The 21200-nt window shown below is 38.6% G+C and overlaps 1 protein-coding gene and 2 long non-coding RNA genes across 3 annotated transcripts; 1 reads left to right on the top strand and 2 right to left on the bottom strand.

The window, feature by feature from the left end:
• Positions 1-5839: 5839 nt before the first annotated feature.
• LOC118491141 lies at positions 5840-9122 on the bottom strand. The gene is made up of 3 exons (XR_004890537.1): positions 8334-9122; positions 6922-7871; positions 5840-6303 (listed from the first exon to the last, which is right to left on the bottom strand). It is a non-coding gene; the product is annotated as an uncharacterized LOC118491141 (long non-coding RNA).
• A 3706-nt stretch (positions 9123-12828) lies between these two features.
• On the top strand, positions 12829-15786 carry LOC110909931 (phospholipase A1 PLIP2, chloroplastic). The gene is made up of 4 exons (XM_022154653.2): positions 12829-13720; positions 13959-14546; positions 14629-15045; positions 15139-15786. The coding sequence occupies exons 1-4, from the start codon at positions 13094-13096 to the stop codon at positions 15697-15699; spliced, it is 2193 nt and encodes a 730-aa protein (XP_022010345.1). The 5' UTR covers positions 12829-13093; the 3' UTR covers positions 15700-15786.
• A 3591-nt stretch (positions 15787-19377) lies between these two features.
• Positions 19378-20786, bottom strand: LOC110913100. Its single transcript, XR_002578367.2, has 3 exons — positions 20655-20786; positions 20047-20103; positions 19378-19605 (listed from the first exon to the last, which is right to left on the bottom strand). It is a non-coding gene; the product is annotated as an uncharacterized LOC110913100 (long non-coding RNA).
• Between the last annotated feature and the right edge of the window lie 414 nt (positions 20787-21200).

The raw sequence follows: 21200 nt of genomic DNA, 5'->3' as shown, positions 1-21200 counted from the left end.
ACATATTGTCTTGCTTTGATCTTTACTCTTTCGGCTTCTATTTGATCATTAGGTAGTTCATTGTCTTGAAGGAATTTTTTGATAGGAGTCATCCAATTTGGATCTTCCTCGGTGACTACATCTTGCACTTCCAATTCATCAATCGACCGGGCCTTTAACACTTCAACCAACACCTTTTTCGTGAGGTGGGCGAACGTGAGGGATGCCAATTTGCTCAAGGCATCGGCCTTTTTGTTTTGGGACCTTGGAATCTGTTTGATGTTGCATGTTTGGAAGGTGTTCATTAACTCCTTGGATTTTTCTTTGTACCTTCTCATGTTGGGCTCCTTGGCGACATAGCTGTCATTAACTTGGCTTGATACTAGTAGTGAATCAGTGAACACTTCAAGCTTTTTGACTTTCATTTCTTTGGCCAGTCGTAGGCCAGCGATCAATGCTTCATATTCAGCCTCGTTATTAGTGGTCTGAAAATTAAAACGGAGAGCATATGTGAATTCTAGCCCCTCAGGGTTGATTAGGACTAAACCAGCTCCTGACCCTTCAACGCTTGAAGCCCCATCAGTGAATAATTTCCAGGCTTCAGGGTTGGAGGGTTCAGCGGTTGTGGTGTTTACTTCTTCAATTGTTTGGTTTGGAACTTCAACTAGGAAGTCAGCCAGGACTTGAGCTTTAATGGCTTTTCGTGGGACGTAGGTGATGTTATGTTCACCTAGTTCCACTGCCCATTTTGCTAGCCTTCCTGAGTTCTCAGGTTTTTCAAGCACATTCTTGACAGGTTGGTCAGTGACCACTTGTATAGGATGTGCTTGGAAGTATCTTCTAAGCCTTCTGGCTGTTTGAACCAGGGCTAGAGCGAGTTTTTCGAGGGGAGGATATTTGGTTTCAGCTAGTTTTAGAGTTTTGCTGAAAAAATAAACGGGTACCTGAGCCTTGTCTCTTTCAATAGTGAGAACTGCACTGATGGCTTCGTCGGCAACTGAAAGGTACACCGATATGAGCTCCCTAGTTTCTGGTGCTGCAATATCTGGTAGGGAAGCTAAGTGCTGCTTCATTTGGTTGAAAGCTTCTTCAGCTTCATCGGTCCATCTGAAGTCTTTTTTATCTGAGCAGTTCTTGAGCGTTTTGTAGAATGGTAGAGACCTTTCGGCTAGTTTTGAGGTAAAACGCTTCAAGGCTGCAAGCTTCCCATTTAAGCTTTCAACCTCCTTCTTGGTTCTCGGTGGTTTAGCTTCAAGGACTGCTTTTACTTTATTAGGGTTGGCCTTGATACTTTGCTTTCCCACGATGTGACCCAGGAATTTTCCTTCATCGAATCCAAACGAGCATTTTTCCGGGTTGAGCTTCATGTTGATCTTTCTAAGGTTTTTGAAAGTTTCTTGGATATCATCAAGCATTTGGTATTCCGTTTTGCTCTTAATCACCAAGTCATCGACATATGCCTCCATGTTTCTACCGATTTGGTCTTCAAAGGCTTTATCGACGAGACGCTGATAGGTGGCACCTGCATTTTTGAGGCCAAAAGGCATCTTTTGGTAACAAAAAATGCCTTTGTCTGTGTGGAAACCTGTTTTTTCTTCATCCTCTTTCTTCATGAGGATTTGGTGATAACCTCTGTATGCATCAAGAAAACATTTAAACGGATACCCCGTGAGGGAATCAACCTTGAGATCAATTTCCGGGAGCGGGTAGCAATCTTTGGGACAAGCCTTGTTAAGATCTTTGAAATCTATACACATTCTCCAAGAGTTGTCGGGTTTTCTGACCATAACAGGATTTGCAATCCATGATTGGTACTTGACCTCTCGGAGGATACCAGCTGATACAAGCTTTTCAAACTCCTGGCAAGCTGCCAGGCTTCTCTCGGGTGCCAGGCTTCTTTTCTTTTGAACCACTGGCTTGACATCCGGTGGTATTCTTAACTCGTGTTCAGCAATGCTTCGGGGGATCCCAGTCATATCTTCAGGAGACCAGGCGAACACATCACTGTGATGCTTCAACAGCTTTTCAAGGTATGAAAGAGTCTCTTGGGAAAGGTTGGGGTTGACCCTTATTCGTTGCTCAGGGTATTTAGGGTTGATGACTAACCCTTGCTTGTCTTTCTCACCATTTGAGCTTTCATCCTCGATCAGGTAAGCTTCCTGAGAGGGTTGAAGGGTTGCTATCCCTCTTTCAGTAGGAAATTTGACTGTGCCATGGCCGACAGACACTGCCATGTAAAATGCACATTGTCCAGGCCTCCCTATGATTACGTCATAGTTGGAAGGGATGTTGATAACCACAAAGGTCAGTGATCGGGTTCTTTCTTTTGATCCCTCCTTTAAACAAACATCAAGGGTTATCTGCCCCAAAGGCTTCAAGGTTATATCGGCGATACCTTTTATGGAGGTTCCAGAGGGTTGAAGCCTTGAACGTTCCTCATCGCTTAATTGGTTAAAAAATTTCTCAAACATGATTTCAGTGGCTGCTCCCGTGTCTATGTATGCTTTACATGTTTGTAATGTGCCCACAGTGGCTTCAACCACAAGGGGACCAGGAAGTGGGTCCTTCCTTGTTGGGGGAAGCAGACACACTGAAGCTCCCAATCTTCCAACCGCCGCTTCTTGTAAGGAACCTTTTCATCAGAATACACCATGTTTACTTCCTTCCCTTTGCCTTCAGCCATTTTGTCTCGAACCCCTTTTACCAAATGAGCGAGCTCTCCTGACTTAACAGCCTCTTCAATTCTCTTTTTCAGTTGGAAGCAATCATTGGTGTGATGTCCCTTTTCTTCATGGAACTCACAGAATTGCATGGAGTTCTCATTTTTTCGACTCTTGGGGAGAGGCCTGGGAGGTCTAAAGTTTTGCTTGACTTCTTCCGTTGCCAGGATTTCTTGAGGGGTTTTGGTGAGGGGAGTGAAACTCATGCCTTTATCTCTGCCTGAAGGGTTTCGTCCTTCAACCCTTCGAGGGTCTGAACCCTTTGGGCGTCTGTCGTAAGAGTTAAAGTTTCCTCTCTTTCTGGCTGGGCTACTGCTTCGCCAGCCAGATCCCCTTTTCCTCTGTTCCTTGATATCCACAGCTTCCTCTCCCCGAATGTGAGCTTCGGCCCTTTCAAGGGCTTCCTCTAAGGTTTTGGGCAGAGATTTGTTGAAATCTCGTGTGAGGTATTTGGAGGTTATGGCGTTCATAAAACCGGCCACTCTCATTTTCTCGTCAGCCCCTACATAGGTTAGTCCTTCTTTTTTATACCGTTCAATGAATGCCCGAAGACTTTCATCGTCGCGTTGTTTTATCTGGAAGATTACTGTTGCGTCCTTAACGTATCGCCTTTGTTGGGAGAAGTTTGCCAGAAAACCTCTGCTGAGATCGTCAAAGCTTCAAATGCTTTGAGCAGGTAGGTCATTGAACCAGATTCTGGCAGATCCAACAAGAGTCTGCATGAACATTAGGCAACATTCAGCATTTGACCATTTTTCTATTCGAGCAGCACCAGTGAAGATCTGGAGATGATCTTCGGGATCTTCGGTCCCATCATACGTTCTGATGTGGGCTGGCATCTTGATCTTTGACTGAAAATCATAATCAGCTATCTGCCTTGAGAAGCATGAAAGGTTACTTGGCTTGTAAGGTTTAGCCAAGTCTTCTTCAGGTCTTGTACCTACATTGTTGCTATTGCCATGGTTCCCCTGGGTGGCTAGCACTTGATTGATGAAGTGTTGCCATGGGAAGTTGGCCATCATCTGAGACATCATGTTGGGTACGAGATTGAAACCCTGAAGGCTCCCTGGACCAACTGAGCAGTTTACCCCGAGAGGGGTGCTAGTAACAGCACTTCGTGCTAAAGGGAGCACGGACAGAGCTTGCTCCCATGTGGTGGTTAGAGAAGTGGGACAGCTGGTCACTGGGGACTGTAGGAGTTGATCAAGTGTTAACCCGTGTCCCAGAGGAGTGCCACTAGCAAATGGTTGGGAAGAGAGAATAGGATAAACAGTTGGATTTGTCATAGTGGATAGATAAGGATGAGGGTTTGAAGGGTTGCTTGGACCAGCCTCACCTCTTGTAACAAAGGGTGGTAGGGGTGGCCCAGGAGACAACGTCGGCTCAGGTTCGTCGTAATCTAAACGAATCCTTACCCCCTTTTCCCTTTCTCTATTCACGTGTTGGTTAAGAAGTGACCTTAACTCGAGAAAGTTATTAGCGACCCCCTCGGGGGTAAGTTCAACACGTGCCGGGGTGTCCGACACACCAACGTTGGGAGACGGAGCCCCAGATCTGGATGGGGTTGGTGTGTTGAAGGTAAGGAACTCGGGTGTACTCCCCGGAGTTGAAAACGGTGTTGTTATAGTTGTGTGAGCTTGGCCACTACCCGGGGTGGAGGTGTTAGGGATCTGGTTCACCTCTCCCGGGGATCCACTTTCTGACATGGTGGTTTTGAGTGAAGGGAGCTACACTACTAGGTCTTTTTTGAGAAGAAACAACGGCGTAGCCCCACGGTGGGCGCCAACTTGTTGATGCAACAAACACGGGACCAAGGATGGTAGCTGAGTTGGTTAGGCAAAAGGGCTGAAGGGTTCAGTTTTGCCTAACGCAGGTCGCGGGGTCCCTCCACGTTTGCAAAACGTGGAAGGAGGTTCACTAGTATGTAATTGTTATTTACTTTGAAGTTCCTTCTCCGAGGCAAGCTCGAATCCAGAAAAGAAAGCAAATAGAATGAGTGTGTGGTGAATGTGATGAAGAGTAACTTGGAAGTGATCAAGTACTCTTTGAATGACCAGAGATTAAGGAATCTCTGTGTTTCGGAATGTCCCAGGAGTGAAAATGAGTTGTCTTCTTATAGGGGAAGACGTCTCCTGAAATGGCATATACAAGACTAGCGAAACCTGTTTGCAATGGAGGGTTTCCCCTTTTGGGGTTGAAGGCTTTGGACCCCTGGTTAATAGAGTGTACTTGTGCAGACCTGCTCTGAGTTTGTGGGCGTGAGTTGGTGAGGTGAGTTCTCAGATGTGACTGATTACTGTTCCTCGCTTTTCTCACTTTACAGCTTTTCATCCGATGAACCTTTCAACCTTTTAAGCTCTTGCATATTAGTCATTTTATTTAACCTTGGGCTACCCCCGTCGTCATGTGTTGTTAGTTGTTACCCCATTCATGATTAAGGCATAAATTGTACTTTCACTATTCTCATCAGGACTTCCACCAGGTCCAGTTGTTTGAACATAAATTCATTTAGAAAAACATTACAAATTTCAGTAACAATTAGTTTGAACTTTGAAGAAACTTACCGGTACCATCACATCTAAGTAGCTCATAGACGGAATAACCTTCCACAACAGCATCAAAGATAATCCACAGTTGATGGTCGTCCATCCTGCTCTAACAGCTTCAAAAAATAGCCACGTGCTCACTACTAATGGAAACTTACTTGAATTATCAACTTCATGTCATGTTACCTGTCGGAAGAAAAAAAAAGAGAAATTAACGATAACTAAGAAAATAAAATGAGTAAGTTCTTGGAGACGAAACCGAAATAGGAATGTATTTGTTAAAAATATTATACGAAACATTACTACACACTTCTACCCAGAATATATAACCCGCTTTCGTGTTCAAATCGCATATAGATGCTTGTAATTCATACCCAGAGACATAGATAACATGGTTTAGCTATTAACTAAATTTTGAGAATAAAAATATCAAATTCGGCACCAATAGAATGTTTACTGGAAAATTACCGGTACCGATGGCGAAAGTACCGAATATATACATCCCCACATCGCTAACAGAAGAATTAAAAAAACAATTTATCAATCTACCAAAAAGCAGCATCTAGGAATCTTACATGTTTCTGATCACATTTTGAGAACCTAGCACATACTTAGATGACCTAAAAAACCGTTTCAATATACATGCCCACGAGTGACCTTAGTGTCAAAAATAGAATACTTAAAGAAACCTCATAAATAACAGACAATATATGTAACCATCTAAGTAGGAATGCATTCCCTTGTAAAAACTGTCGATCCAATCATCGCAGACAAATGTTTGAAACTCAATACTGCCCCGTGCGTGATACAAAACGTCACGTATATGAAAAATGATATCATCTACAATCAAGGAATTGTAACGCTTTAGCTGAAGGTGTTAAACTGTGTTGAGAAAGGTACTCGGGATTACAGAACTTGCTTAAATGCCTCATCCCACTATCACACAAAATTACTACAATAGTATGACCCGGGCCCAATAATCTCGCTAGTCTCACTGTTCCACCACAGTTCGTTGCTGAAGAGCTTCCAATAAAAACCCAGCAGTCTTCAACAGGAATCTGATCAATGAAAGGAAGAATTAGATTTGGAAATAAGAATTAAAATGATTTATTATTATTTTTTAAATAAAAACAATTTAGGAGACTGTAAGTTTATATTAGTGTGATTACCCCTCAAAATGTAACTCATTTCAACTGTACTCAATGTTTGATAATTGGCCCGTCTAACACATCCGACCCGTTTTTAATTTTAGTCAATGTTTGAGATTTGGCTTGTTTGACCCGTTGGAGACAACTATAACCCAAACTGGCCCGTTTATAGATAAACGGGTTGAAAGCGCCAACTCTAGTGGCAAGATTGGTGGGTCGTATGACGATCGATATAGGTTAGATAGATCATTTCAGTATGGGTTAAATTGCCCAAGACGGGTTGACCCGGAAACTTATTTTTGCTCTTTCTTAAAAAAAAAAATTCAACCTATTTAACCGGTTTCCATTTTATAACTTTTTTTAGCCGTTTTAAGATGAACATAACCTAATCGGCCCATTTAAGTAAACGGGTCGAAACTGTCACCTCTACTACAAACTAATACAGGTATAAAGCATAGATATTAAATGCTACATGACATGATTACCTAAGAATATAAATTTTCTTGGAGATACGGATCTATTGCGTACCTAGACATTTCGACAGCTTCAATATCAGTACCTTTAAAAGCTCCATCAAGTTGAGCCATTTTAAAATTTTCTAGCACCTTTAAAAGCTCCATCAAGTTGAGCCATTTTAAAATTTTCTATTTATCTATTAATCCCAATTCCTTCGGTTATAGTATTAAATGGATTCTTTAATCTCTTTCCTTCAGCCTCTTCTTTTGTGTACATCACTCCCTTATAACCTTGTTAAACAAACCGGAACCAGGTAGGTCTACAAGAAAACACTTTATCCCCGGGTCTTTTTCCTTTTAGAAGAATAAAAAAGTAACATTAGTAATTATTACAAAATCAGAGGGGTGATAATTTCAACCCGTTTATGGAAGTGGGTTGTGCTTTATCTTAATCGCATATATGATAATCGGACATCATAGGTTTAGCTTACATGGTCAAACTGCAATTCATATAGCAGTAGTTCATACCCAAAGACATAGATACGATTCAAAGAAACACATACAAATAGAAGCAGATTTAAGGAATTACGTTGGAGAGATGAACGATGATAAGGAACTCAATATACTAACACAAATAACATAGTTGAACAGATGTATAACTAACAGAACTGAAAACTCAAAAATTAATCTGATACCTTCAACTTTTGATAATATAGTCTTCCTCTTTGTCAACAAAAAAAAAAACGAATTGAACCTCTCAACCTACCGTTCCAACAACCAAAAACCACACGACATCACCTTCTTCCTTCGACGATTCACTACCAGTAGCCACCGTGCACTATTCGTCGAAGATCCGCAACGTCTTTGCCTGTTGGTTACTCTCATCAGCATGTGGTTTAATGAGTTTTAACAGTTTTTTGAGTTCTTGTATGATAAAAAGTTTCCCAATTATTAGAAATATCTCATGTGGTTCTCCGGCTATCACCAACTTCATTTGCCCAAGTTGCACGATCATCTCGGCCCCTGCACATAAAATAATACATGTCATTTTGGCCAAATATTTTTAACTTTTATATTAATAAAAAGAGTAAATTGCTCGGATGGTCCCTGTGGTTTGCCATTTTTCAGCTTTAGTCCCCAATTTTCTAAAATTACATGTGCGCTCCCTGTAGTTTGATCGTTTGTTACTCGAATAGTCCCTCTATTGGATGGATGTTAGTTTTTCTAGTTAAGTTTGAAAAACATAAAGAACTTTTGAAACTTACATGATGTGAATTGACCAACCACTTGTACCAACAAAAACATTTGAAACTACATTCATTCAAATTTCATGTTCTTTTTTCATTTTTTGATGATAAGATCAAATTTACCACTGTCTGTTTGATCTTCAGTCAATTTGCATAGCTAATACTCCATAAACTTAAGCAAAATGTAACTAAATAATTAAATGAGTGAGTTTTAAATTACAAACAGATAACAACTTACAGGACAAACATGACGATAACCAGATCCATCCATCTGTTTGAAATAAACTCTACACCAATTTCACAAAATACGTCGTCGTTTCTGATTCAACTTCGCGCGCGCCATAACCTGCAATGGCTGACACGTCTTCACTAATTTCATAAAAGTACGATGTCGTTTCTGATTGAACTTCATCGCTTATTTGGATCAGTAATATAAAATGGTTAACCACATTGACATAAAAGGGAAAAAGAAATGAACAAACACTCCCCTAGCTCTCAGTTGGCCTGGTCCACTGCCCTAACGGTTTTGAATTTGAGCTTTTTACAAAGAAAGCATTAAACTGAAAAGATTAAATGGTTAAGTGAAGTTACAAATGCTTGTGGCGACCTGACCTACGAAATGTCACCTGCAAGCTAACCAAGAATCCAACTAATAGTCTGACCCGTTAAGAAAATCAAACAACATGGATTTGTAGTGTTTATTTAGATCAGCTATGTGACCTGTTTAAACATCCATTAAAGGCTAGAAATCATATAACTATTAAAAACAGTAAGAATTAACATGCACGTGATGTCTGAAGTTACCTGCCTTGCAAGAATTAACACCGCTATAGCACGCTATTGACTGCATAGCGTCAGATAATAACCCAACTCTGTCTTTCGTGTTTATCTCTAATCTTAGCTCTTATAGCACGAGTACAATCTATGTTAGCCCATAATTTACATCTAACAAACAAAATAAAAAATACATCTGAAAAAGATAAAGTTTATCATCCTTACCGCGGAAACTCTTCTCTATATCGCTGGGAAATTGCCATCTTTATATATAATATTGAAATCGGCAATTACTATATACCTGGAAATTGTCAAAGCAGTGAGAAGGGATATTATCATCGAATTCCTTCATTGTGTCCCACAGCCCATCACCAACTCCAACTAATAAAATTGATAATGGAAGGTTGCTGTAAAAAGAATGTTAACCACTTCAGCTGTAAACTATAGAAAGACTTTTATAAACTTATTAAAATTGCAGAAAAGCACCTTCCTTCAACTAAGGCATCTATAATTTTATGTTTTGTGCACTCAATTGACCATGCCCATTTTCCACACTTCTTGTTACCTATATAATTCATGAATCTCATTGTCATCAAGCTGCACCTGACTGAAATAGGTCAACTTGCTAACCCATTGGGTTGACATGAACACTACCCTTGTAGCTAAACGTGCTCATGGGTCTGACCTGAAACCTGACCTAAACTGTTTAAGACTAAACCCAATTGAAATTTAAAAACTTAATTTAAAGTAGAATATTGTACTTACATAAAGTTTCTAAGTTGTTCATCAAAGGCCTGCATTCTTGTTTGGCTCCTTTCATGTTCAGCTCCTTAAAAATTGGAAACCAATAAATCCCAACATTTAACTTGACTTTTAAGGTTAACATATGAACTTTTCAATTCCAAAGTTATTTAACATTTTCTTTTACAAATTCAAACATATCACCAAAATTCCACACACAGCCAATTCTACTTGTAACGACTCGGACAATCTTAATCCTAAATCCTAATCACAATCACTTTTCCAAACATCAAAACTTATTCTAATGAATCCCTAAAAAGAACTTCAAATGAATAAAGCAAAAGCCCTAAAAAGAAGTAATACTTGACGACCCAATTTGCGATAAGCGGCTTTAATATCTTTAATGGTGGTAGATTTAGGAACACCAAGAGTAGAATAATAATCAGCAGTCGAAAACACCACGAACCCATTACAGCGTTTGCCGTACAACTTCTTTTTAAATTGCGAAGACGATGAAATGGAGATACAATAATATACGTATATAAGAAAGAAGATTACAAATTTTCAGTAATTCAATGAGAAAAACGAACCCTAAAAACTATTTAACATAAAAATTGAGGTTCAAAAGTGGAATTGAAACAGAGCACTAACCAGATCTTTGAAGATGGTGAAGGTGATGACGAAGAAGAGAATGAAGAGGATCTCAAACTCGGCGAATCGAACGAACCGAAACACCGAGTCAACAACCCGAGTTAGTACCGATTCGTCGTCTCTTCTTCTAGCGGTATCTGATCGCTTCGCCATATCTGCAATCTCGATTCATAATTGGATATTTTGGTGATCGATCGCTTATCAATTAGGGTTTTTGAATGTCAAGGAGGATGAAATAAATGGGAAATAAGAGAGAGAGATGGCGGAAGAAACTTACGTGAGAAGGAGAATAGATGAAAATGTTTGGCGCCCAAGAGGGAATTCTCTGGCTTAAGAGGATGTCCACATCAATAAAATGATTGGCTAAAAATAAACCATGTGGCTAAGATGTATTCTTTTAGTATAGTAGATAGATTAATGATGCATTTGTTTCCTAGAACAATACACATTTGTTGTTAACCAACCCATTGGGCGAAAGTGAATTATGTTAAAGAAAGTCGGTTTGATTAATGCTACGCATATGCTTTTTCTTGCCCACTTTCTAGATCCTAACGACTTATTGTCAATATATTAACGCGCCACATCTTTACGAAAAGAAAACACAACACAAAAGAAGTGTTGTTAGATACACTTTAATAATAAAAGTATAAAATATGTTGGATTTTAAAGTATTCATTTTCTTTGTTTTTTGGTATCGGTATAGTTTCAGTAACGTACCATACTCATCCTTAAATAGAAGCAACTGTACCAGTTAAATACTTAGAAAAGTTAATGGTTTGATACTTGTTCTTAAAACCGAGTTTTATGGCATTGGTTTGTATGACACACGTAGGGTTGTTAATAAATCGAATGAACATGAAAAATGACTTGTTTATGTTCGTCATAAAATAATAATGTGTTCATAAACACTTACCGAATGTGATTTTATGTTCGTCTTTGTTCATTAAGAAAATGCAAGGCCGGCCCGAAGGGGGTGCGGGGTGGGCGACGACACAAGGCCCAAACCCTCCGGGGCCCAAATCTTTTTAATTTTGTATAGAATTTACGTTGTATAAGCTATAACATATATGCCATGAATCGATAGACAACACAAACAAGTTCTTCTCTGGGTGGTTACTACCTTGCTTACACAACAAGAAGACGTGGGTTCTAATCTTGGCGTCTCCAAATTCTCGAATTTAGTTATTTGTTGGGTTTTTTTTTTGTTATCTGTATTTAATGCTTAATTTTGTCAACTAAATCTTTCTCTTTAAATAATAAATTACTAGCTAAACTTAGCTGAAAATAACTATTTAATTTACTTTCACACAAAATTTTAGCGATTATATAATTGATGAGTTATAATACATGGAAATTTGCGAATATGGCCCAAAATTTTTATCTCGCACAGGGCTAATTTATTTTTTTGTGATTTTCGGAGATGATCCTGAAAAAATGAACCTGCTCACGAACATATATAAAATCGGCAAAGGTAGCAGTGCTAGAACTTGAAGTCCTAATAATGAAACGGAGGTCAATATATTCATTGATGTAAATAATGGGGAAGGAAAGAAGAATCGTGCAAAAAGAATGTTTGAATAAGGTTTCCTATTTTAATTCTTATGGTAATAAATTAAAGAGCATAACAAGCATACAGAAATCATTCATGAATAACATAAAAAAAAATACATGAATGAACGTTCAGAACAATTTTGAACGACCAAGACCTCTTTTCGTATTCGTTTAGTTAACTAATCAAACAAATTTTCTTGTTTACATTCATTCATTCACTAAACGAACGAACCTAAACACATTTCCCATCGAACATTATCCTGCTTAACATTTAGCTTGTTTACAATACTAATTTTAAGAAAACTAGTCTAGTAGCATTTTAGGATGAGATAAAGCTTAGAGACCATTAGGTCTTGAGTATGATTCTCACAATAGAATATTGTCTAATGAAAATGAATATGATCGGGTGATTCCGTTGTTTACACGATGATACTCCAACTTATCACATTGATCCAAATTTCACGTAAAAAAAAGGAACGAATCCAATAAAATTGGAAAACAATACTCGGAATTGACCACGGTGCCAACGCGACTAAACACGAAAAAAAAAATAATTAAAAAAGTTAAAGCGAACAAAATAGATCTGATGTGAAAGTGAAACTGTTTGAAATGAAGGGCATGTTTGGCTTAACTTATTGCTTACTTTTCCAAAAGTCCTTTTGGTAAAAATAAGCCAATGATGCCGTGTCTCAGCGGTTGAGGTGTGAGGGTTTTCACCCACAGGTCTCGGGTTCGATCCCGGGCCTAGTGGGTTTCCCGCACGGGGGCGAGTCCGGTCCAACCGGGAGGTAGCTTTCGAGCGCCGGAGGATTCGAACTTGCGGCTTGGGTTTCACCAGCCTAGGGATTTTCCACTGATCTATACCTTTCAAAAAAAAAAAAAGGAAATCCTGACTTTTGCCTTCAAAAAAGGACTTTTGCCCTTAAAATGGAAAGCCAAACACTTCTTAAAAGGACTTTTACCCCTTCAAAAGTCCTTTTTTCTTCAAAATAAGGAACCCCAAACACCCACGAAGTATTTATGGCGTCCTTCGTCAAAACAAACGTGCAACGGTTCCATCTCTCTCTCTCTCTCTCTCTCTCTCTTTCTCAAAAATATCGAAATCAGACTCAATTCATCAACAAATCGTGCCTGTTACGTTCCCATCAATCAAAACCAGACTCAAACACCATCTTTAACCTACGATCCAACAACATCTCATCTCTAATTTGCATAACAAACTCATAACATTAATTCATTTCCAACAAAACCTGAAAAATTTCCCAAAATTAGAAGAAACCAATGGACGGAATATGTTTAAAAACAGGGTTTGTCGGGATCAAAACTCCGATCACCGCCGTAAACGAGATTCGTAAAAACCCATCTCAAATTACAACCACCGCCGCGATTAACCGGATGACAATATCATCGGATCAGCCGTCAATGTCGGCTTCTTCTGCTCCTCGTACGGCCGGTCCCTGGGGGTTTTCTTTTAAATTTCCTCAAATTTCTTTTTTTGTTGGTAATAATAGAAACCGTCATGATGCGTTGGCTGTAGACGACGCCGTTTTGGCTGATGGAAATGAAGAGGTTAAAGAAGAAAGTGAGGGTAAGAAGAATGATGAGAATTGGGTGTTGAAGATTCTTCATGTCAGATCTATGTGGAGCGACAGGAATGATCGTACGGTTGAAGATCAAGATCAAGATCAAGATGTTGTGAATTGTAAAGATGAGGGTTTGATCGATGAACATGAGTGTGATGCATGTAAGGTTGATTATGATGGTGATGGTGACGATGATGATGCTCAAATTGAATTCGATAGAAGTTCGTTTTCGAAATTGCTTCGAAGGGTTTCTTTAGGTGAAGCAAGGTTGTATTCTCAAATGTGTTATTTGGGGAGCTTAGCTTACTCTATACCTCGGATTAAGGTACTGTTTCTTTTTTTTTTTTTTGTTAGTGAAATTGATGCACAAGTGGTGTTTGTTGAAATGACTCAATGAGATTTAGGCTTTTTTTCATGTGGGTTTGTATGGATTAATTTGTTGATTGTTACTTGCAATGTAGTTTGGTATTTGGGTACTTAAGTGTACTTATAGGTGACTATGAGTTTTATGGTAATTGGGATCAAAATGAAATCTTGAAATTCGTTTTATCTTCGTTGTGCAGCCTGGAAAACTACTGAAAGATTATAGACTTCGTTTTGTTACGTCTTCGCTAGAAAAGAAAGCCCAGCTGGCTGCAATAGCTGAAAAGGAGAAAGAACAAGTCCGGGTTCAAGAGCTAGAAGAAAACGCCAAAAAGAAAGAAGACGAGACGACGAAATCCGAGAAAGAAACGGCTTCTGAAATAGAACAAACGAAAGAGACGGTTGAAAGCGGTGGGGAGAAGGGAGGTAGGAATCTGATAAGTGCTTCCACAGCGTATAACATTGCAGCCTCGGCTGCTTCTTATCTGCATTCTCAAACAAAGAACATTATTCCTTTCAAATCTTCTGAAAACAACGATGGTGAAGTTAGTATGACAAAAGCAGAGGTTGCTTCGTTTATGGCGACTACCGACTCGGTGACTGCTGTGGTTGCTGCTAAAGAAGAAGTCAAACAGGCAGTTGCAGATGAGCTGAACTCATTGCATTCATCACCTTGTGAATGGTTCGTATGTGATGACGACGAAAGTACCAGATACTTTGTTATTCAAGGCTCTGAATCACTTGCATCGTGGCAAGCTAATCTTCTTTTTGAACCTATTCAGTTCGAGGTACAACTTTCTTGAATATCCGTTATGTAAGTTATATGTTGTTTAATTTTATATATGTTTATTAAATTGCTGTATTGTTCAGGGACTGGATGTGATTGTGCATAGGGGTATATACGAGGCTGCAAAGGGTATTTACGACCAAATGTTGCCTGAAATCCATGAACATTTACAACATTATGGTGATAAAGCAAAGTTTCGGTTCACTGGGCATTCACTCGGTGGAAGCTTAGCGTTGCTTGTAAACCTAATGTTGCTAATAAGAGGGCAAGTCCCGCGTACTTCATTACTTTCTGTAATAACGTTTGGTTCACCCTCGGTTATGTGTGGTGGGGACCGTTTGCTTCATAAACTCGGGTTACCAAAAAGTCATCTTCAAGCAATCACATTGCATCGTGACATTGTACCCCGAGCCTTTTCTTGCAAATATCCAAGTCGTGTAGCTGAGCTTCTTAAAGCGGTAAATGGGAATTTCCGAAATCACCCCTGCCTCGATAACCAGGTAGCAAAATATTAATATCACATTGTAGATTCTTGAGGTTTGCCTTGTATTATTATTCAAACAATCTGTAAAAATATATGTGTTTTTGTGCAGCGTTTGTTGTATGCTCCGATGGGGGAATTCTTGATTCTGCAGCCAGATGCGAAACTTTCACCCAATCACGATCTGCTTCCTTCGGGTAGCGGTCTGTATGTTTTAACCTCATCAGTATCCGATATGATAGAGGCGGAGAAACAAGTGAAAGCTGCACAGTCTGTATTCTTGAACACACCACACCCGTTAGAGATCCTGAGTGACCGGTCCGCGTATGGTTCAGGGGGCGCAATCCAGAGGGACCATGACATGGAATCATACTTGGTGTCGGTTCAGAGCGTGATCCGTCAAGAGCTGAACCGTGCAAGAAAAGGTAGGCGCGAACAGCGTCGACGGGCTTGGTGGCCTCTGGTTGCACCTCGGGGCAATAACAGGGGTCGTATGGGTCCAGGTCAAAGTCAAGGTCAGATGAAGTTCACGAGAGTTTTGCATTCAGGAAGCGAATCTTTGAAAAGGTTCACGAGTCTTGTTGCTTCGGATCATATGGGTTTGCTCGTAATACTGCTGCTCCCTGCTAAATTGTTGTTTGTGGAGGCATGTAATGTGATTCGACACGTTTAAGTATTGGTAAAACCGTAAAAAAAACATTCTTTATTGTTTCATATGAAATTATGTGAATATAGAAATGAATCATTAGTATGTTTTTTGTTTGTTTGTTTGGTTAAGTAATGCTTATACGAAAGTATACATGTTGCGTAGGTGCAACAAACTTAGGAGATGTTGATAAGGACCATAGGTGGATGAAGGGGACAAAATAATGGTCATGGTCTGGACCCGTGGTTCCAACAAGCCGGTGAAATAGAAAGAAAGTTCTAGCCGGAAAATGCCAATTATGGACCCAATTAGATATATAACTGTTTACACGTAGTTGCCAAGTGGAATATATCCACAATGTCTCCTCTGTGTTTCTGTGTAGGACCAATCATAAGGGAAGGTTCATAGAATGATGCCAAAGTCAAATGACACAAACATTAGAACGTGGGCTATGGTGGGGCGGGGGTTTGGGGCATGGGTTGACACCTGGAGTTCGAGCCCCTCCGCCGGTGAGTGACGTGTCCATGGGGTATGGCGGGGCGTGGCTAGGCCAACGGTTATATTTTAAAATTTAAACATGGCCCGCTATGCCCTAGCCAATAAGAGCCGGCCACATAGGATCGTTAGCATGCCCCACGCCCGGCCTTAAACTCCCGCCCAAAGGGCCACGCCCAAACCCACGCCCAAACTTGAGCATTTCTCTCCGACCCACGCCCCAACCCCACCCCATACCCCATATTCTTAATATTACCCACAGCTAATATGTTTTAAAATTAGAATCATGTGAGCGGTTTTAGTATATGCTTCAATTGTGTATATGCTTTAATACATAATTAAGTTGCCTCGATAAACATGGAAAGTAAAATTTGAAACTTTGACTAAAAGAATTTTGCATGAACGCATATTTCTAACTACAACTAGTTATCAATAATAAGATGTCAATTATGGTTTCAAAGTTTAATCGTCAACATGCAAGAGCTCTTAGTTTGTTTAGAGTGGAATGGTACCAACGTGTAATCATCAATGTTTCATGAGAAACCTCAAGACGATAGAACAACTTTTACACTCGTGTAGTATCCATAGGATGAATTACACTAATATAAAATTCTACACAAAAAATGCACTTTCATATGACATACGAAAATGCTACCACAATCATATTACATATAATAATCCACATGAAATTGTCCAAACATTCATGCAACGGACAAAAATGAAGGCTTACAAGTCTCAAACAAACTAGCTGTGAATATGAAATGCTTAGCCAATCATGATCTTCATTGAAACCGGTGATTAATTCTCAAGTACATGTGATATATCTTCAATTAGAAATTTTAAAAACGAATCTAGTGTCTTCCTTGAAGACGATGAAGATCTAGTGTCATCAATCGTAAAAAAGACTTGAAACTTGTAAAAAACGTCCTAAAACTGTTTTGGAACTCCGGGGGAAAAAAGCAAACGCCCATATATGAATGCCAAAAGCCGGTGTGAGTGCCAAAGTGAACACCAAGGTGTTTCAAACAAACCTATATCACTCTTCTTGTGTGTGAGGCTCCATGTAATAATTGTATGATCCGGAATTATCGCGCAATTTTCCATTACTACCCTACATGTAAAATTGCATCATGCTAATATGCCTTTATACAAATTCAATGCTAGAACATACAAATATTAACTTTTTTAGCCATACCAAATGAACACACATCAATATAACATGACGTGTTTGTCAGTGTTTGAAACGCCTAGCCTTTGAAGATGCTCTAATCAAGATCTGGTTCTCGTTTCCAAATCTTTTCATTTTTCTAATTCATCTTCTAGATAATGTCGGGCAACTACATTTGAAATTGTGTTTCCATGTTTAGCATTCCCACTATAGGGTAAGGTTAAGGTACAAGATCCAAAACTCTTAAAAATGTGAGATGTCTATTTAGACAATGTTTTTAAAGTTCAGATATAATATTCTAGTCTATTGTGATATTATATTATATAGAAAAACACCAAGCTTATGTATTCATGTTAAAGGAAAAATAGTCCAATTGTGTTTTCTGTAAATCATATAAAAACAAACAAAGATTATTGATGGATTGTTATGGTGGAATAGATCCGTGATGGATTTCAGGCTCGAGGTGCTTTTTTCTTAAGTAAGAATCTAGTGTTGGAGTCCGTGCTTCGCGGCGGAGTCATAGAAGGATGGTGACTTCATGATATATCTATGGGTTATTATTGACCATGCGTACTTTAATCTAAACGATGGTAAAAATAAACAATCAACGTGGTTAAGTAAATAACTACCCAGACAAGGAATCCTATTGACAAACGCAACTGCTCTAGGGTAATTGATGAGCTAGTGAAGGGTTTATTTAAACCATGTAGGCTTTAATCTAAATGACAGTAAAATAAACATGTTTAGAGTTAAAAGTTAGTTTAATTATAAAATAAGTTAAACAAATAATAAGTGAAACAACTACTTTATTAAGCTTTAATTGTTGTATAATAACTCTATTAAAGTTCGAAAGGTCGAAACGTAATCCGTTTATAGAAAAAGAATTATCATTAAACATGTCAAATAAAGTTAAGGGGTAAAAATGTAAATCACTTACACAAATAATTATTAAAACTTAGTGGTAATAGGATAACTTTATTAAAGTTTAGGGTTAAAAACATAAATCAATTAAAAAAAGAAAACAATAATTAGGGGTGCAAATGAGCCAAGCGGTTCGTGAGCTACTCGAGATCGGCTCGAGAAAAAGCTAGAAACGAGCCGAACCTTATCAAGCCCGAGCCGAGCTTGAGCTCGTTTGTTTATCGAGTCCGAGCCTCACATGTGAAGCTCGTTTGGCTCGTCGAGCCTTATCGAGCCCTAGTGTAAACGAGCCGAGTCGAACTGAGCTTATTTAGACTTGTTTACAAGTCGACCTCGAACCTAAAAATAAGCTTATTTAGTAAACGAGTCCGAACCCAAGCTTCAGTTATCGAGCTCGCAAGCCTAAAAAGTATTATTTATATTATTTTTATTTAATATATTAATTAATAGATAGTAAACGAGCCGAGCTGAGCTCGAGCTTGAGAAAATACCAACAAGCGCCGAGCTCTCATAACTTAATTGAGCTCGAGCTCGAGTCTGGTCAAGCTCGGGCTTGACTCGACTCGTTTGCACCCCTAATAATAATATTGTACTCCCAAACTAAAGTTAGACAAATAGTGAATTAGCACCGTTCACAATCCAAGATGGTAAAGCATTCACAATCCATTCATCAGATTTTACGTGTGAGGTATTTCTACTATATCTGAAACAACAAAGTTGGTGGCAAAGGCCACCAACATGTCACACCCCAACCGATGGCAGAATCATTGAGGCGCGACACTAGGCGAATCAGATTGCTCAAGAGAATCCATAACGACTATATTGTGATAATATTTATTACATTTGTTATCCCATATTAACAAACAATACAATCACATAAGTTATCACAGATTTCTTGTCCTCTCGAACAATTCAAATCCGACAACCTAGATTTTAGGTGAGTTTCTAGACTTCCTAGCTTGATTTTGAAACGCCCAAATTTTACTCATTCGTCTAACAACATAAAATTCTTGCGATTTTACGAAAATTTGACATGACCCGTTTGAACTTAGAACTTTTCCTCCTGTTTTTTTTTTTACAATATTCATTTAACCAAACCCTACGACACTTTTCAAATAACAAAGTGGTGGTCATATAAGGTCCACCGATAACATTTTGTACAATTAAAACCAAAAGTTTAGGAACCAAATTTCATGCTAACAAACTAGACACTTACTAATTGACATTAACTACACAAAATGTTAAATTGACCCATTCAAAATAAACAACTTGGACCGGAAGCGCATAAGGTCGGCGTTGCGTGTGCGTGTGATCGGTCCGAGTGCGCCACATTTAAACTTGAGATTTACCTATCATTCATAACAACAAAACATTTATTAGTCGTAATACATAACAACTCAAATTCTTTAAATTACCTCTCTCTATTTGACCCATTAACATGACATATTTCCTTTCAACATGTTTACTTCCATTCGCAATCGTCCAACCTACTATTTTCTGACTCGTTAGTAATAAGTCACTACATACCATGCACTTCAACACACATACATCAATTAACCCGTTATGAACAAGTCAATATATAAACATTTCAAGAACCATTTCACTTATCCTTTCAACCCATTTAGACGGGTCGTTTCGCATTCACTACAACATAACTTCTAACACCTTTTTCGACATAACTCTTACATCTAACCAATTTTTATCCATTGAGGAATTTGCACAAATCGTATTATCAAATAATATCATTCGTAAATCTACTAGTAGAGTAAATAAAGTTCAAAAGAACTTACCGCGATCTTGAGATACTTGTGCCTTCGAGTGACTTGCGCCTTCTTCCTTCTCCGTGCCTATATGTCATAATCCCATGCTTTAGCTTTCATAAATAATACTTTCACAACTCTTATAATACGCTATGGCGTCTACTATTCACATACATCATTATCATAAAGAAGTTGCATCAATCTTAACAAGCATTCATGTAAGAACCATAACTAAACTCACTTATGCATTTCGTCGAACACATTGTGTGCGTATCACTAGTTTAGCACAATGTACAAGCATCCTAAGCACAATTTCCATAGTTCTTCTCATTGATTAACATAAACATCCTACTATTTTAAAATCTACCATTCAAATCATGAGCACATAGTTCTAAATCAATTATTCATAACAATTTCATGAATCAATAATCAAATTAACATACCAAACTTCACAATTGCTAAACATTACTTGACATGCAAGTGGGTTTTGCCCTAATCATGTTCATATTCGAATTTTAGCATCTAATGATGTCTAGAACTTCATAGCAACCAATAATCACACTGAATTTTGAATTACATTCACGAATCATACAAAACCCACATAATCAAACATCATCAAATCACAAAGTTTAACTTACTTGAGATCAAGAACACTTAGATAATCAGGATTCTTAGGTCATGCATTCGATTCTTCAATAATCTGGCTTTCAATTGATGGAATCTAGTGATTTAGGGTTTTGTGAGGGAAGGGGTTCCCCCTGACTTCTCACGATCGCACCTAGGTCCCAGGTTTCTTTCTTCGTTTTTTTTTTATCATGTATTATAACAACATTTACACATCTGGTCCCTCATAATTAAATCCCTATTCACTTTAGTACTTTACCTTCTAACTTAACCATCTTTCTTTTACTAACTTTTAATTTTTGACATAATGTTATATTTTTTTTTTATTAAACATCACTACACATTATACTTTTAGGTCATATGAGAATTTGGGGTGTTACAAGTCTACCCCCCTTAAAAGAGGTTTCGTCCCCGAAACCTTTCTCATTCCAACTAGACCAATTCTACCATTACTTTTTCATCTGTTCATTCACGATGCTTACTACGACCTAGATGCATTCGGGACCTTGGCAAAAAGTTTCTTTTATGCACACATATTTGTACACATTGTCCCTCCGTTC

This window comes from Helianthus annuus, chromosome 4 (assembly GCF_002127325.2).
Source record: "Helianthus annuus cultivar XRQ/B chromosome 4, HanXRQr2.0-SUNRISE, whole genome shotgun sequence".
Classification (NCBI taxonomy): domain Eukaryota; kingdom Viridiplantae; phylum Streptophyta; class Magnoliopsida; order Asterales; family Asteraceae; genus Helianthus; species Helianthus annuus.
This window is presented reverse-complemented; position numbering and strand designations above follow the sequence as displayed.

Bases quoted from the DNA above. Each gene is read 5' to 3' on its own strand.
- LOC110909931 (XM_022154653.2), top strand. From the start codon at position 13,094: ATGGACGGAATATGTTTAAAAACAGGGTTTGTCGGGATCAAAACTCCG. The intron at 13,721-13,958 runs GTACTGTTTCTT...TTCGTTGTGCAG, and splicing joins ACTCTATACCTCGGATTAAG to CCTGGAAAACTACTGAAAGA. The intron at 14,547-14,628 runs GTACAACTTTCT...TGTATTGTTCAG, and splicing joins TTGAACCTATTCAGTTCGAG to GGACTGGATGTGATTGTGCA.